The 14505-nt window shown below is 43.1% G+C and overlaps 1 protein-coding gene and 1 long non-coding RNA gene across 2 annotated transcripts in view; one reads left to right on the top strand and one right to left on the bottom strand.

Moving 5' to 3' along the window:
* The window catches only part of LOC117948143 (zinc finger protein PLAGL2-like), a 16508-nt gene extending 12619 nt beyond the window's left edge, over positions 1-3889 (top strand). The window contains exon 2 of the mRNA XM_034877647.1: positions 1673-3889. Coding sequence (XP_034733538.1) covers positions 2112-3410 — 1299 coding nt within the window. The 5' untranslated portion in view covers positions 1673-2111 and the 3' untranslated portion in view covers positions 3411-3889. The remainder of the gene's footprint in view (positions 1-1672) is intronic.
* The window catches only part of LOC117948145, a 9270-nt gene extending 2486 nt beyond the window's left edge, over positions 1-6784 (bottom strand). Inside the window, exons 1-2 of the long non-coding RNA XR_004657391.1 lie at positions 6774-6784; positions 4216-4221 (exon numbers count right to left, since the gene is read on the bottom strand). This is a non-coding gene — a long non-coding RNA (uncharacterized LOC117948145). The remainder of the gene's footprint in view (positions 1-4215; positions 4222-6773) is intronic.
* Between the last annotated feature and the right edge of the window lie 7721 nt (positions 6785-14505).

The following is a 14505-nucleotide window of genomic DNA, read 5'->3' as shown; positions in this document are numbered from 1 at the left end:
TATATATATATATATATATAGCATAATTAAAATTCTGAAAATAAATTCTAAAAATAATTATTTAAGCGTAAATAATAACTACACTATTGCACACAGTTGCAACAAGCAAGCAGCATAACAAAGTGCACATTGCAGTATACTTAATTTCAAAAGTAACCAACTATTTACAACCTAAAAGTAGCCATTGACATAAAGTGCTTGATTTTTAATTTAAGACTGCCATGGTTTCAGTTTTTCTACATAAATAAAATGAGCATGTCTAAGAATAATATGCCGCCTCATATGCAAAGACAACACAGTAGTAGGTCTAAACAAAAATGTAGAAGAAGCTGGAAGATTTCTTGAACATAAATTAGCGGAGGAAAATAACTTGCATGCATAAGTATACATGAGATATAAGTACACATAAGTATGCAAGTGTGCATCTGACATCTGATCTGACACCATATTATGAAAAAAAAAAAAAAAACTTTTTATGGGATTTTATCTCTGGTGCTTCCAAACACATAAAAACTTGGGAAAAAAAACTATCCATGCTGTTTTGAGAGAGATACGGTTTCTGAATGTCCTCTGCCTTCATTCTCCGGGTTAGATGTTCTGTACAGCTTTCTACGTCACTAGCTGAGACAAGGTGGTTAACCGTAGCATGCTAGCTCGTTCTTAATGGTAAAACACTGCTGCAACACACACTAGTTGACCATAATCTCCAAAAGAACTACTTCCATGTCCCTGTTCTGCAAGTGGCCCTCGTCTAGAAGAAGTCTCCCAGCTAATCTTGCCTTGTACTGACCAAGTTGGAGAAAGAGTTATCTAGCTGATGTGATCTTACCCATCTACTGCTCATTTGCAACTCCTAACAAAGATAGTATAGAAGTGAGATGTCTCACTCTGTTGCTAAAAAAGAGACCTGAACACACAGGGTGAATACAGGATCTGCAGCAATGTGCGGTAAATGTAAACCTATTCTGGTACAACCTCAAAATACATTTATGAACCTGGAAATTAGCATAATATGAGTGCTATTAACAACAATTTGTTCAAGTTTCTGTTCCAAACTGCATCACCGTTGAAAAGGTATAAATAATTATATAAAGTTTTAAAAACTCTCTTGCACTTGCACTTTCATACATCGCTGTCATGTGTGTCCCGCACTAAGTGAGACAGACACGCACGCACAGACACACAAACACAAACACTTCTGTGGGGTTGCTGACGCTGACTGAAAAATTCAACACACACACATGCATCAAAACGCTTCGAAACCTCAGCCAGGTGGTCGCTGAATAAAACTCCCACAGAACAATGTCAGCATTACTACAGATAACCTACAACTTAGCTATTTGCAGCTCTCTAAACAGCAAGCAGTTTTGTAGACGAGGCATTCAGTTTCCATTTGGACCACCAACACAGCACTCTATTGGGGGTGGGGCATGGTGCATCTCTCTAGCAACACAGAGCTGCCATTGTGGTAAATAATGCTGGCAAAATTGGTGAATGCGGAAGCCGCGCATACGCCGATACAAATAAAAATATGAATATCGGGCCAATATATCGTCTGGCCGATAAATCGTCTGGCCGATAAATCGTCTGGCCGATAAATCGTTCAATCACTAATACCGTTTAAGCCAAAAGGTATCGTTTGCACAATGTGACTTTTTCTTCTGTTTTGCAGGTCTGTAAAGATGTCAAGCTGCCTCTGTGATTCAGCTGCTGTGACCAGCGTTCAGGGCTGCTGAATACTTAACCAGACCACGGGCCAACACAAGAGCTCTTCTCAGGAAGCGCAGACCCCGTCAGAGCTTCCACAGCTCCTCACCACCGCAGCCCTTTTGGGGTTGCTATGGCAGCTGCTGTCACAGAAACCAAGTGCTGGACACAGCATGCCCCAGTAAGGCAGGACAGAGCACTAGTCATTGCCCCAAGAGAGCATCAAACAGTCAACAAACAGCACTTAGCAAATATTCTAGCACTCCAAGTTAACAAAACGACCAGAGGTCTGTAGGCTGATGCTCAGCTCTCTGGAAGATCCTCATGAGTCTTGTCTGTGTGTTCTCCGGCTCTTGGCCAGAGTCCCTTTGCAGCAGCAGAGCCACTACTGTTTCTGTTAGACCATGTTTCACCAGCAGGACCATCTAAAGAGCCAGCTGCAGGACAGCCCCCCTGCCAGCAGGCAGCTCTTCCATTGCCACGAGTGTGGAAAACAGTACAACACCCAGCTGGGTTATAGACGCCACCTGGTGGCAGCCCACAGTGCTGCAGCCGGCCTACCCTGTCCAGAGGGGGCGCCATCCCTGCTGGAGCACCTGAGCAGCCATATTGACAGGCCTCCACCATCAGAGGCCAACACTAGCGCTACTGTGCCGGTGCGGGAGAGGAAGTACTCATGTGAGCGATGTGACCGCCGCTTTTACACCCGCAAGGATGTACGCCGTCACGCTGTGGTGCACACTGGCCGCCGTGACTTCCTGTGCCCACGCTGCGCACAACGCTTTGGCCGCAGAGACCATCTGACCCGCCATTTGAAGAAGAGCCATGCCCAGGAGTCGGGGTTAATGGCACCCTGTACACCCAGCACGCCTGTGGCTACACCGAGCCCTGCACCCCCCCAGGGCTCAGTGAAGGAGGAGACCAGCCCCGTGGCCTGTGATATGGGCTCTGTCTCCAAGGAGCCCATGGAGACTTTCTCCAGGGACATGTACAACTCCTACCCCATGCCCAACCCTGTCCCCGGGATGGGACACCCTCATGGCCTCATGCAGGGGTCCTTGTCCTCAAGTATGGGTGTGGCTCGCCACATGCCTCCCCAATCTTCTCACCCCCACCACCATCACCTTCAGTCCCCAGTGGCTCCGCAGCAGCAGCCATACAGCAACATGGCCAGGTACCAACATGGATCTACCTCATATCCTCGCGCCGACGTGGACAGTTTTCTGTTGGACCTGCAGAGTGCCCCCCCACCTCACCTTGCTGCAGTCAACTCCTCTACCTCAACTTCTGCCTCCCCTCAGAGGGAGGTGCTGGGTGAAGGCGTGGGTGCTGGCAGCGACCCCCACCTGCTGTCCAGGAGCCCCGCCATCACCTCCACCGAGTTGTCCTGCACCACTAACATGGACCTCGGGCCTCTGCTAGGCTTCTTGCCTTTCAGCCTGCCGCCCTACAGCCCCCACATGGGGATGGGAGGGTTAGTGATGGGCTATCCCCCCACCACCACCACCTCATCCTCCTCATCCTCTTCCACTGGGCTGTCCTCCCAGGCTCCAGGGCCTTTTACTTTCTTCCAGCCTCCCCAGGCTCATGTACCACAGGGCCCTGGAGCCCATAACCACAGCCAACTACCTCAGGCATACAGCAGTCCTGCTATGAGCACTTCCAGCTCCCTACCTCACTACTACCAGGCCTTTCAGCAGTAAGCAGCTCTGTCTCCACAAAAGTTGCCTTCACACGTGCTCATGCATTTTCATGAAAAGGCTAAAACACGAGAATGGCATCTGTATTGTAAAACAATTAAGTGACTTTAGCCTGTGAGTGCTAATGAAGCTAATCCTTAGTATTTTCTTGCTGAACACAACAAATCACCTCATCAGTATTACCTCATTATTTAAAAAGGAAGCTTGAACGTTTGAGGAAATGTAGATGGTCTCACTACAACCAAATAGAATACTACTTCTCTTAGTTAGACCTGTTACCAACAGTAGATGCACTTAACACACTCATCACAGGGCTGAACAAATGCTGAGAGTCCTCCAGTTTTAGGTTTTCATGGAAAATGCTACTCTGTTAGGGATGCCACCTTCTGTTTTTTTATTTTAGGATATTGGAGCATGAACAGCCTTACGGAGTGAGGAAGATTGGTATGAAACGTCTTGTTCTCTGTTAGCGAGTGAAAAAAAAAAGATTGGGGGGGGGGGGGGGTTAGTGCGCGGAAGGGAAATTGGGGGGGCGGGCTAGTCTTGTTTTTGTTTGGAAATACTTTGAACGTCAACAAGAAGTAACATCACCCAACATTGCTTAGAGCACCTTTAAGCCTGGAATGTCAACAAAATAAAAACCTCAGTAGACAAAAACATTTTATTACAACTTGTGTGTGACAAATACTGCATAAGTAAAAATCCAAAACTCAGATTTACATGTATATTTCTTTAAAATCCTACACGGAAATGTACATAAACAAAATGTTGCATCGCAATGCATTGATATTCAGTTTAGAATTGAAACGTTGGCCTCTGTATCGGAATTGAATTGTGCCCAGAGATCCCCCCCCCCCCCCAATACCAAGTTATCTGTTTCACACAACAACTAGTGCGCTGCCAAATCATTCCTCGTAAAACTTGCGCTACAGAATTTCTGTTTGCATGCAAGTAGTGTGAACGTCCAGTACCGAAACCGTTCAGAAAGACTACATGTACCCTTACAGCCCTATGGTTAACTCAATAAACTGGGCAGTAAAGACTTTCCAATCCAGTCATGGAGCATTTTACCCACTGATGTGTCCAAACATCAGCAGATGCTAAAACCCTTGATCAAACAACCAAATTTATCATCAAGCGTTATTGCCGATGTAACCCCTTTTCCTATTGAATTCTGAGTTAGACCTTTTTAGAATTTGGCCTATTTCTAAGTGTAGGTCGATAACAGTTAACAAAACTGTAAAGCTAGTCTGCATGCACTATTGCTAGTAAATTGAACATTTAGTAAATCAAATATGCCACGCAGTTTATACTGGAATTGAACTGCAAAATATTTGAGTAATGTCATCTGTAATTATGTTAGCAAAAAATGTAAGGGTGCAGCTCATCATTCACATTTTTTTTTTTTTAAGTTTATATTAGCAGGGAATATTTAACACTGGAACTGGAAGATATTTTAATGTTTGTACCAAAATAGCTCTGTTTTCAGCTTTGATGTTGGCAAAGGGGCAGCTACTTTCTTCTGCTCCTTTGCAGGTCGGAGCATCGCGGGGGCGGGCCGGGCGTGCGCGCACACACACGCACGCACACACAGGCCGACGTACGCACCAGACGGCAGCCTCCACATTGCTTCTGATTACTAGTATCGTTTACCTCATGCTAATTCATTAGCTAGTAAATGCCGACTTTTGGCAGCCAGCCTTCCAAAAGAAAGCGCAATTAAATTAAATAACCGATCATTAACCGTTGACCAACAAGCGGGTAACAAAGTCTCACTTCACCGCCCGGGAGCCTTTGACACACTGACAGCGGACAGCTGTAGGCTTGTACCGGTTAATGTTTAGTGCGTTGTCAGACACATGCAGCCACTTTCCTGGGTGCGCTCGCGAGACGGCCAGTCCACAGCAGCCTGTGGCCTTAATGTCTGAGTCTGTCTCCTATGGCAGTTTGTAAACTGTGTGGTTTGGAATGAAAGGGAGAAAACAGGCGGCTGAGTAACAATGGAGATATCGCTCATATACTTTATATGTTTTTGACGGCACCTTGCATTTCCTCTGTCTCTCTCTTTCTCCGCCAGGAGTCCCGTCTCCCCACACAAAGACCATGCGACTGACGAGAGGGCTCACTCCTCGTTGCGTTAAGGAACCGAGAGTGGTCATCCAGTCTCTTTGGTAGAAAGACAGAGAAAGAGAGAGAGAGAGAAGGAAAACAAGCAAGCGGCACAAAAAATGGTCAAACTCATTTTTTTTTTTATTGCGCGATTGATTGACTCATTGACTGTTGCGACAGGCCTAATCATCTCTCTCCATCTCTATAGCACTGCATTAAGCTCTATCGCAACAATAACACACGCAGCCCCCACACACAGCCAGATAGTCTATCTAAAAGCATAAACCTGCACAAAACTGGAGTACTTTTAGTGCACAATGTGCCATTTCTAATTTTATAAATGACATATCAACTGCCAGGAACAGTCACAGTGCCAGTAACATTCTCCCTGTTTCTCGTTCAGTTCAGTCATCACAAAGTCTCTGAGGTTTCTGGGGAAGAGGGGGCCACTCTTGCAACCAATATAGATAACTATAGAACCACAAAACCAACAACAGTTTGTTTCCATCCGGAGGAATAAAGGGGGAACAGCTTTGCGCTGTGTTTTAAAGGTGTAATGCCAGGAAATGTCATCCACCGTGAGCACGGTCTCTTTTATTTTAAAAATTAACCAGATGTATGATTTTGCTTCTGTGCTTGACTTTCTGTCCTGCCTAGAAGCTCTGCGTATCTGCTCCAGCGGAGTTGTAACGTAGCCGTTGCGCAACCATTTTAGGCGTAAGCAGCACATCATCTAAAGGGCTTTAACCGAATGCTGCAACATCGTAATTAATTTAAGTATTTTTTTATTAAATTTTTATTGCGGTGCAAATTCTGACATTTGGCACATTTTGTTAAACGACAAATGCAAAAACTCCCCTCAGCATTTCTATTTGTGTCTCTGGTCCACAAGTGCACCTTACAGTTTCAAAGGTTGGTGCACAAAATACCATGTGAACGCATGCATCCACACCAACCTATGAAAAGTATAAAATTTAGAAACTTTTTGTTCAAATGAGTCACATAAATAACATTCCAGATATTTTAACATATAGCACACACGCACAGGACTCGCAGAACAGGTATTTGGGAAAATATCAGGGCAGTAGGGACACATGGCAGTGACCAAATCCATTTTTTTTATTTCTCATAACGTTAAAGGGCATGGGCTCTGGTGGTTCCAGTGTTTAAAAAAAATAATAATTGTCCGACCCTATTGGCCAGAATATTTGACACTGATATCAGAATAGCTGATGTGTGCAGTGTCTCAAACTAAACTTTTACCTGCAACTGGCGACCAACTGGCGTAGCTATCTTTAAACTTTAGAGTTGCTGTCAGTCATCTGTTTCCCTCCTCCTGCTGCATCTCATGCCTCTCTGTCTGGTGTTCTTAAACCCTGTGAATTGGCTGTGTTAACCAGGTCACACAGGGTTGCTGCCTGTCCCATAAAATACAAAAAAAAAAGTTCTTCTCAGGCATGCCAGAAATGATCTCTTATAGCTTTCCCACATAACCCACTGTCAAGTGTTCATAGAATTTGTCGTGGGATAATGCTAAAAATTAAGATCTCACCTGGTGCTTGGAAAACATTTTCAGTGACTTTTAGTTGTGTAAAGTAACAAATGTTTTTTATTTTTTTTATTTTGTATGACCTGTCTAGTATTACAGGAGACGGCCAATCAGGACTGTGACACTGACTCCTATAACCGACATCCCATATAAGTTTTATCAGGACCAACAGAAAAGAGAAGACATGGAGTTTAATTACAGGAGTGCTTGGAGTAGAAGTTACATACTAGCTTAAAGTTCTTGTAGTGACAATATAATCTGCAAGTCCAGCAGTAAGACGCTCCGCTTCTGAGACACTCACGGTGTGGTATGGTGCGTGGCGGAGGACGGAACAAAACCGCGGGGCAGCCAGAACGCAGCACAGACGCGCCCTAGGTGAAACATCTAAGTTAGTGTGATAGTCCTGGATCAAGGCTAGATAAACAGTGAGTGCTGTGCAGTCCTATTCTAGTTCATCTGTACGCTCAAACCTCACGTCATACTAAGGAGCATAAAGCACTTTGCAATATGTTGATCTGTCTATACTGTGTCTGAAGTAGACAGTGTCCAGCACACTCTTTCAGCTCCATGTTTTCCATGGTGGAAGGTGGCAACCCTAACTACATGGTGTGACCTGGGGCACTTAGGAACAGCATTGTATTTAGGCAAAAGGATGGGTCAACGCTGTCCTGTTCTTTTTCCAGCTGGACCACTGGATCTCAGCAGGTTGTCATTGTGAGCTGCTTCCTGTGAAATTCTAACTTTATTCCTGAATAGAATGCAGTATAAATTCTATCAAAACCTCGTACCCATTTCCTAGCTTTCACCACGTCTATTGGCAGCCATCCCTCCACACGGCTGTGGTGTTGGATTACAAGAGTATCTGATGTAATTGGGACTAACCGTTGACTCCAGCCTCCTGCTGGCTGCAGCGGCTCAGGAAAGCCAGAGGAGGGAAGCAGTTGAGGTATCTTTTTAACAGAGTCACAGTGCAGCACGGCAAGGATAACGGTTGTTCCAATCGTGTTTTGAGTGGTTGATGTGATATTGGAAAGAAGATCTTTTAGAGAGAGAAATATCCAGATGGTGCTCTCCCTTCTGCCCTGCTTCCATGAACTGTATGTTGAAGGACTTTTCACACTAGCATTGTAACCAGCCTCCCAAGTGCTGCACCAATGTCTTAAAATACTACTGTTGTGCCTCTCTAAGAGTGTCTACTCTCCTGTCTGGGTTTAAGCACTTATGAGCTTTCTAAATAAGGATGAATTTGATCTGTACCTCAAACATGCAGAACAGTGGGTTTCTGTTTTTAATTTGTATTTGCTTCTAGTTTTTTTTGGCTCTTGTGCCTATAGATTTAAACTCTAAAGGTAGATTTTATGGATCTGAACTCTTTATCTAGCGAGGGACATTGACACTATAATTTGGTCATATTTTCTACCTCTACCTTGGCATATATCTTTCTGCAAAAATCATTAGAAATACTTTTAACATGTAACATTTAGGCAGATTTTACCACTGTTGAAGATGAGAATTTCCTCAACATTCAACTTTGAAGGACTGGGTATACACAAGTCCCTAGTAGTGTGTTCCCGAGTCAAACATTGTTCTCTATTTTTGCCTTTTAATGATATTTCTACTTCTTTACTACCTCAGAGAAGAGACAGGTGACTGTCCATATAACGGCAGAGAAAATGTCTGTAGAGTTCTTTATTTTTGTCAGATTAAGCACATGTACTTTGTAGCTCCATATTTTTGTTTTATTGTTTTACTGAGGTTAGCTCACAGCCGAATGATGTGTACCACATTGCCTTGCGGTTGACACTGCATTTGTTCTGTTCCGAGTGTCTCTGCCGTTTCAGTCTGGAATGTTTTCTCTGTTTAGGGAGCTGGGCCTCAGTCAAAAGGAATTCCTCCGTTGTTGGACACACACAACCCCTTTGGCACAGTGGATATTCACTCTGAGCACTACACCTGAAAGCAACATCAGCACTAACTTTACAAACTGCTCCTGCTCTGAGTGGTTTATCTAGAACAATGCCAAACTCTTGCTGGGTCCAGCCTCTCACATGTGCTGCTTTTCTGTCACACATCTGTGTCAATTCAAGACATTTTGTTTTGTTTGAACACTTGAGTGTGCGCTCTGGAAATGATGATGGGCGTTTGTCAATACCTTCAACAATTAATGGATCATCTGCAAAAACACCCAACAATGTGTGGGTATCAATGGGATTACATGGAGGCCCCCGCATTCATGGTTTAAACAATTGCAAATTTGCAAAATGCATCTGTGAAGCAAAATATCTGTTCAACTGACCAGTAGTCCCTGCATTATCACTGCTGTTTTCCCCATGCCCAACGTTTAAAGATCCCATGGCCTTAAAATTTCACTTTGAGTTTTTTTTAAATTAATATGCATTCCCCCAGGCTGCCTATGGTCCCCCAGTGGCTAGAAATAGGTGGCAATAGGTGTAAACCGAGCTCTGGGTATCCTGCTCTGCCTTTGAGAAAATGAAAGCTCAGATGGGCCGATCTGGAATCTTGCTGCTCATAAGGGGCAAGGTTACCTCCCCTTTATCTTCTTTTTCAGATACAGTATTAGGAGACCAATGAGGCCTATATCTAAGACTTAAGATACGGTATTGGGGGACAACTAAGGTCTACATAAAAGAGACTTCAGATACAGGATTAGGGGACCACTAAGGCCTATATAAAAGAGACTTCAGAAACAGTATTAGGGGACCACTAAGGTCTATATAAAAGCATCCAAAGAGCACCATGTCATGGGACCATTAATATCTGTTTGCTTAAGACTAACGACTAAATGACCTTTTGTATGTCCCCCCAACCCGCCTTTGAAATACTACAAACGGAGGTAAGGACAACCACTTAGAAGGTCTCTCCTTGCAGGCACTCGTGGCACTCCGTTGTTCACACGGAAAGTAGTTGTGTGAACAATGCGGAATAGGGAGAGAAGTCCAAACCCTGTTGACTTTGAGCCCCCAACACACCTAGCTGATCTAGAAAGCACTTTTTCTAAAGCATACTTAGGCCCTTAAAATGACCCAGGTCCACATTTTGACCTGGGTCCACATTTTCAACAAGCGGAACTTCCATCACCATAACAGCATCTGTCCTCCACCAAACCGCAGCGCCGGCGAATCAGATAACACTGTTTAGACTCACTTGCAATTGTTGTGGAAGGTATCAGATTAAGTCCTGCCGATGGGAGCGCTGGAACAGTTACCCAGGAAGTGTAATCTGTTACTTTTAACTTGTTACTCTTTTAAAAAGTAGTAATATTACCTTACTTAATACTTAAGTAATAAGCTACGTTACTTGTTATATTACCTCACATTTGGGTAGCACAGCGTTACTGTGATTAATAATACAATTTCTGATTTTGGAAACAAATACATGTCTGAAGATGGGAGCGTGCGTCGCCCAACACTAAACTAAACCCCTTGAAGCATTCCAGACTGAACATAGAGGAGCAGAGCAGAGGGTACCGGAGTCATTTCTCTAAATGATCATCTAGTACTGTGTGTGTGTGTGGCCTGCATTGAGGTTGGCTCTGAGAACCAATACAGTGCAGGTTTTGACACCTTTAACTTTAGATATTTTGCATTAGGTGTTTGTATTATCACTTAATAGGTTTTAGAAGACAGTGAAAAGAAAAGGAATTGTCATTTTCTGATTGTCTGAACATAAAGTAATAAAAAAAAAAACATTAGATATTCACGGTGTCCCTGTGTTTTTCTAAAATGAAGTTAAGTTGGAAGGTGGTCTCTAATAACCATAAGCTGAAGGAACTGTATGATCAATGAATGAAGAAACCTTTATATCTCGACATTTATTCTCCCAACACCACGTACACACCCCATCCCAAAAATGTTGAGGTACTTGTACTTAAGTCTTTTCTTTTCATGCCACTTTCTACTTCTTCTCCGCTACATTTCAGAGAAAGTAATATTGTACTTTTTACTCCACCGCATTCATCTAGCAGCTTTAGTTACTAATTACTTTACACATTCAGATTCCTGCACACCAAGCACATATATTAGGTTTTATTATGAATGAAACTAGCCAACACTAACGGCTACTGAGATGATTAGAACATTAAACACACATCTGTTTGGATCTTTCACATTTTCTAAAATGGGAAAGTTCTTTACTTTTAATACTTCAACTACATTTTCAGTAGCGTTTTCAATGCAGGACTTTGACTGTAACACAAGTATTATTACAGTGTGCTATTTTTCAGAAGGATCTGAATACTTCTTCCACCCCTTCATATATTGAAGTGTGACTTGTTTTGCCCTGACCCAAAGTCTACGCAATTGGAAAGCATTTTCATGAAAGAAAAATTGCATTTAATGAACAAAATGGAAATGTATTCAGCCCTTTCGGTTAATACATGATAGAAGCACATTTTACAGCAACCATAGCTACCAGTCATTCTGCTCTGCACAAGCAGGGCTGGATTTGTGCCTAACAGAGGGACCATGGTACACCCATATAGTTAGTAAAAGAAGGGGAATTATATGTGCATAAGGTAGGTGCAAAGCTATCAGCACAAGTGTCAAGTGTCACAATGTTAAAGTTTCAATCCTTCGTGCGTCAATCCATCGTTCTTTGTACAGGATAGAATAGATGTTTAATGTGATTTGCACAGGTACAGGGCCGCACAGGTAGCCTGGATGCCTGAACTTAGACCTGCCCACAATGTACAAATACACTGGATTTAAAATAACCAAAATATAAAGTAGAAGAACAATATAAGAGAAAATTCATCTTAATTCAATTATGAATGCAAAACTGCAGCGGAAACATACACTGTGTAAAGACTACCTGTAGATATATACTTTATACACACATTACTGAACCTGAGATTTTTCACATTATCTTATACACACAGAACGTGTTATGGTATTGCTCACTGCATTATTATATTTTCCACAGCTAGTGTTGCAGGTGTGGGGTGTGATATGTGCTTCGCACTTTAACGTCCCATGTATTGAGTCTGACAGCAGCTGGGAAAAAGCTATAGTCGAAGCTGGCCTTGCGAGTGGAGATGCTCTGTGGCCTGTGGTGTCTCATTGTTGTATCCTGAGACCTTTCACCTGAACATAGCATGTGCTGGTTGATGTCTGTCCCTGAGGATGCCCTGTGCTGTTCTTCTGCAGCGCTGCATGGAAAGTGTGTCCGTGGAGTGGAGTGCCTTTCTGCAGTCTCGATAACCCGTCAAAGTGATTTCCTCTCAGTCAGAGTGGTGTTTCCTAACTACTTGGGGATTCCACTGTCCCTAACCCTTGTCAGGATGTTTGGAAAAATGGGAAACCACACACATATTTCTACATCAAGCACACCAATAGGCTGACACACACTATGATGGCAGGTGTTCACTGCAAACAATTGACAATCTACTCACAATTCTGTACATTGGAAAAAGTACATAAAGAAAAAAACAGTAACAAAAGTCAAAACAGTCTTTAAAATACTTGGGCATTTCTTATTTTTAAAATGGAGTGTAAATAAAAATGTATCAAACCATAGGCTTATTAAAAGCCACATCACCAATGTTCAATAATACAGTTGTGCTATGATCAACTTTAGCACGGGTGTGTATATTAGACCTTAAAGGCCCTGACACACCAAGCCGACTGCCGTTGGTCCTAGTTGGTACTGTAGGCTGGCTGGCTACTAAGCCAGCTGACTTGTTATGGGGCTAACTTTTTAGCGTTGCAGAGAGAGAGAGGTCTATTACGGTCTTTATATTAAGTATCTCAGTATAGGACGTTAGTTTATGTTGTAATGTGTAGGTATGTAGATATCTTTTAAAAGACATGTTATTTTTGGAATAAATATACTTACACAAGTAGTTTTGTATATCTCGTACTTTTGCCATATTATGGACATAATGTGGAAAAATAGTTATTCCAATTGTTCAATTTGGTGCCAATTGTTGTTTTAGAAGAAACATTCAAACATTATTTCTGACCAGTTTGGACAGCTTTGATGTGTATCGATCAGCCAAAAAAAGACAATTGAATGCCGGTGCTTGGCCACGGTGCTTGGTAAGGTGCGTGACACACCGCAAAACTAGCCTGACGGTCGGCTTGGTGAGTTAGGGCCTTTAGTCAGAGGGAAATACATGTCTTTTCCAGCGCCATCAGGCTCCAGTGCGGGCCATCTCCTCAGGCACAAATTAGGTGTACCTGTTCAACTGCAGCTTTTCCCCAGACTTAGGGATACAGACATCTTCAACACAGGGGGAAATGATAGGGAAAAGAATACGGATGTGGCCCAGTTATTGGTGCAAGGCTGTCTGGTCTCAGTGTTTCGGAATCTGCTACAATACTTGGGGTTTCACACACAACCATATCCAGGGATTTCAGAGAATGGTCCCAAAATGTGAAGACATCCAATGAGCAGCAGTCCTGTGGGTGAAAATGCCTTGTTGAAGACAGAGTTGTTTGAGGAAAACACTAAGTCAAATAACCGAGGTATGCAAAGGATTATCTGTGAATACACAACCCGTGGAACATTAAGGAAGACGGGCTACAGCAGCAAAGACCACTCAAGCTCCACTGTTATCAGCCAAGAACAGCAAATTGAAACTAGAAATGGCAAAGGCTCTCCAACACTGGGCACTGGATAATTGGAAAACGTTGGCTGGCCTGATTAGTCGGATTAGGCCTGATTGAATAATTCCGATAGGGTTAGAGTACCCAATTTGAATACGTCTTTTCCCTAAAAAAATTATACAAGTATAAAAGTATTAAAAGCTTCTCTATAAGGAATTACTTTAATGACCTTTATAAAAATCCAAAATGCAATGGCTTGAATCCCATTAGAGCTCCAATGGTTAAAATAGAACAACCAATGCACCATACCTACCCCATCACAATAAAAGAAGGTCCCATGGCATGAAAATTTCACTTTATGAGTTTAACATTATTTTTGCGTTCCCCCAGCCTGCCTATGGTCCTCCAGGGGCTAGAAATGGCAATAGGTGTAAACCAAGTCCTGGGTGCCTGCTCTGCCTTTGAGAAAATGAAAGCTCAGATGGGCCGATCGGGAATCTTGCCCCTTATAAGGTCATAAGAAGCAAGGTTACCTCCCCTTTCTCTGCTTTGCCCGCCAAGAGACTTTGGCCCACCCATGAGAGAGAGACATCATGGCTTTCAAAGTGACAGTTATTCAAGGCCACACCCCACACTCTGGATAGAGACATCAGATACAGTATTAGGGGACCACTAACCGCTAGTTCACACCGCCACTGACTTGAGCTTCTAAAGTTACTGGAAGTCATTCCTTTTTAATGGAAGCAGGCTTCTCTCAGCTGCAAGGAGTGGCAAATCTGTTGGCGTCGTGTTTTGGGCGTTTTGAGTGTGTTGAGCGTCAATAAGAAAGTTGGAATTTTTCAACTTTATGGTAATGAGCTATGACACAAATCAG

The sequence above is a fragment of the Etheostoma cragini genome, chromosome 7 (genome assembly GCF_013103735.1).
Source record: "Etheostoma cragini isolate CJK2018 chromosome 7, CSU_Ecrag_1.0, whole genome shotgun sequence".
Taxonomy (NCBI): domain Eukaryota; kingdom Metazoa; phylum Chordata; class Actinopteri; order Perciformes; family Percidae; genus Etheostoma; species Etheostoma cragini.
The sequence above is the reverse complement of the archived record's forward strand: the minus strand, read 5'-3'. Positions and strand labels throughout refer to the sequence as shown.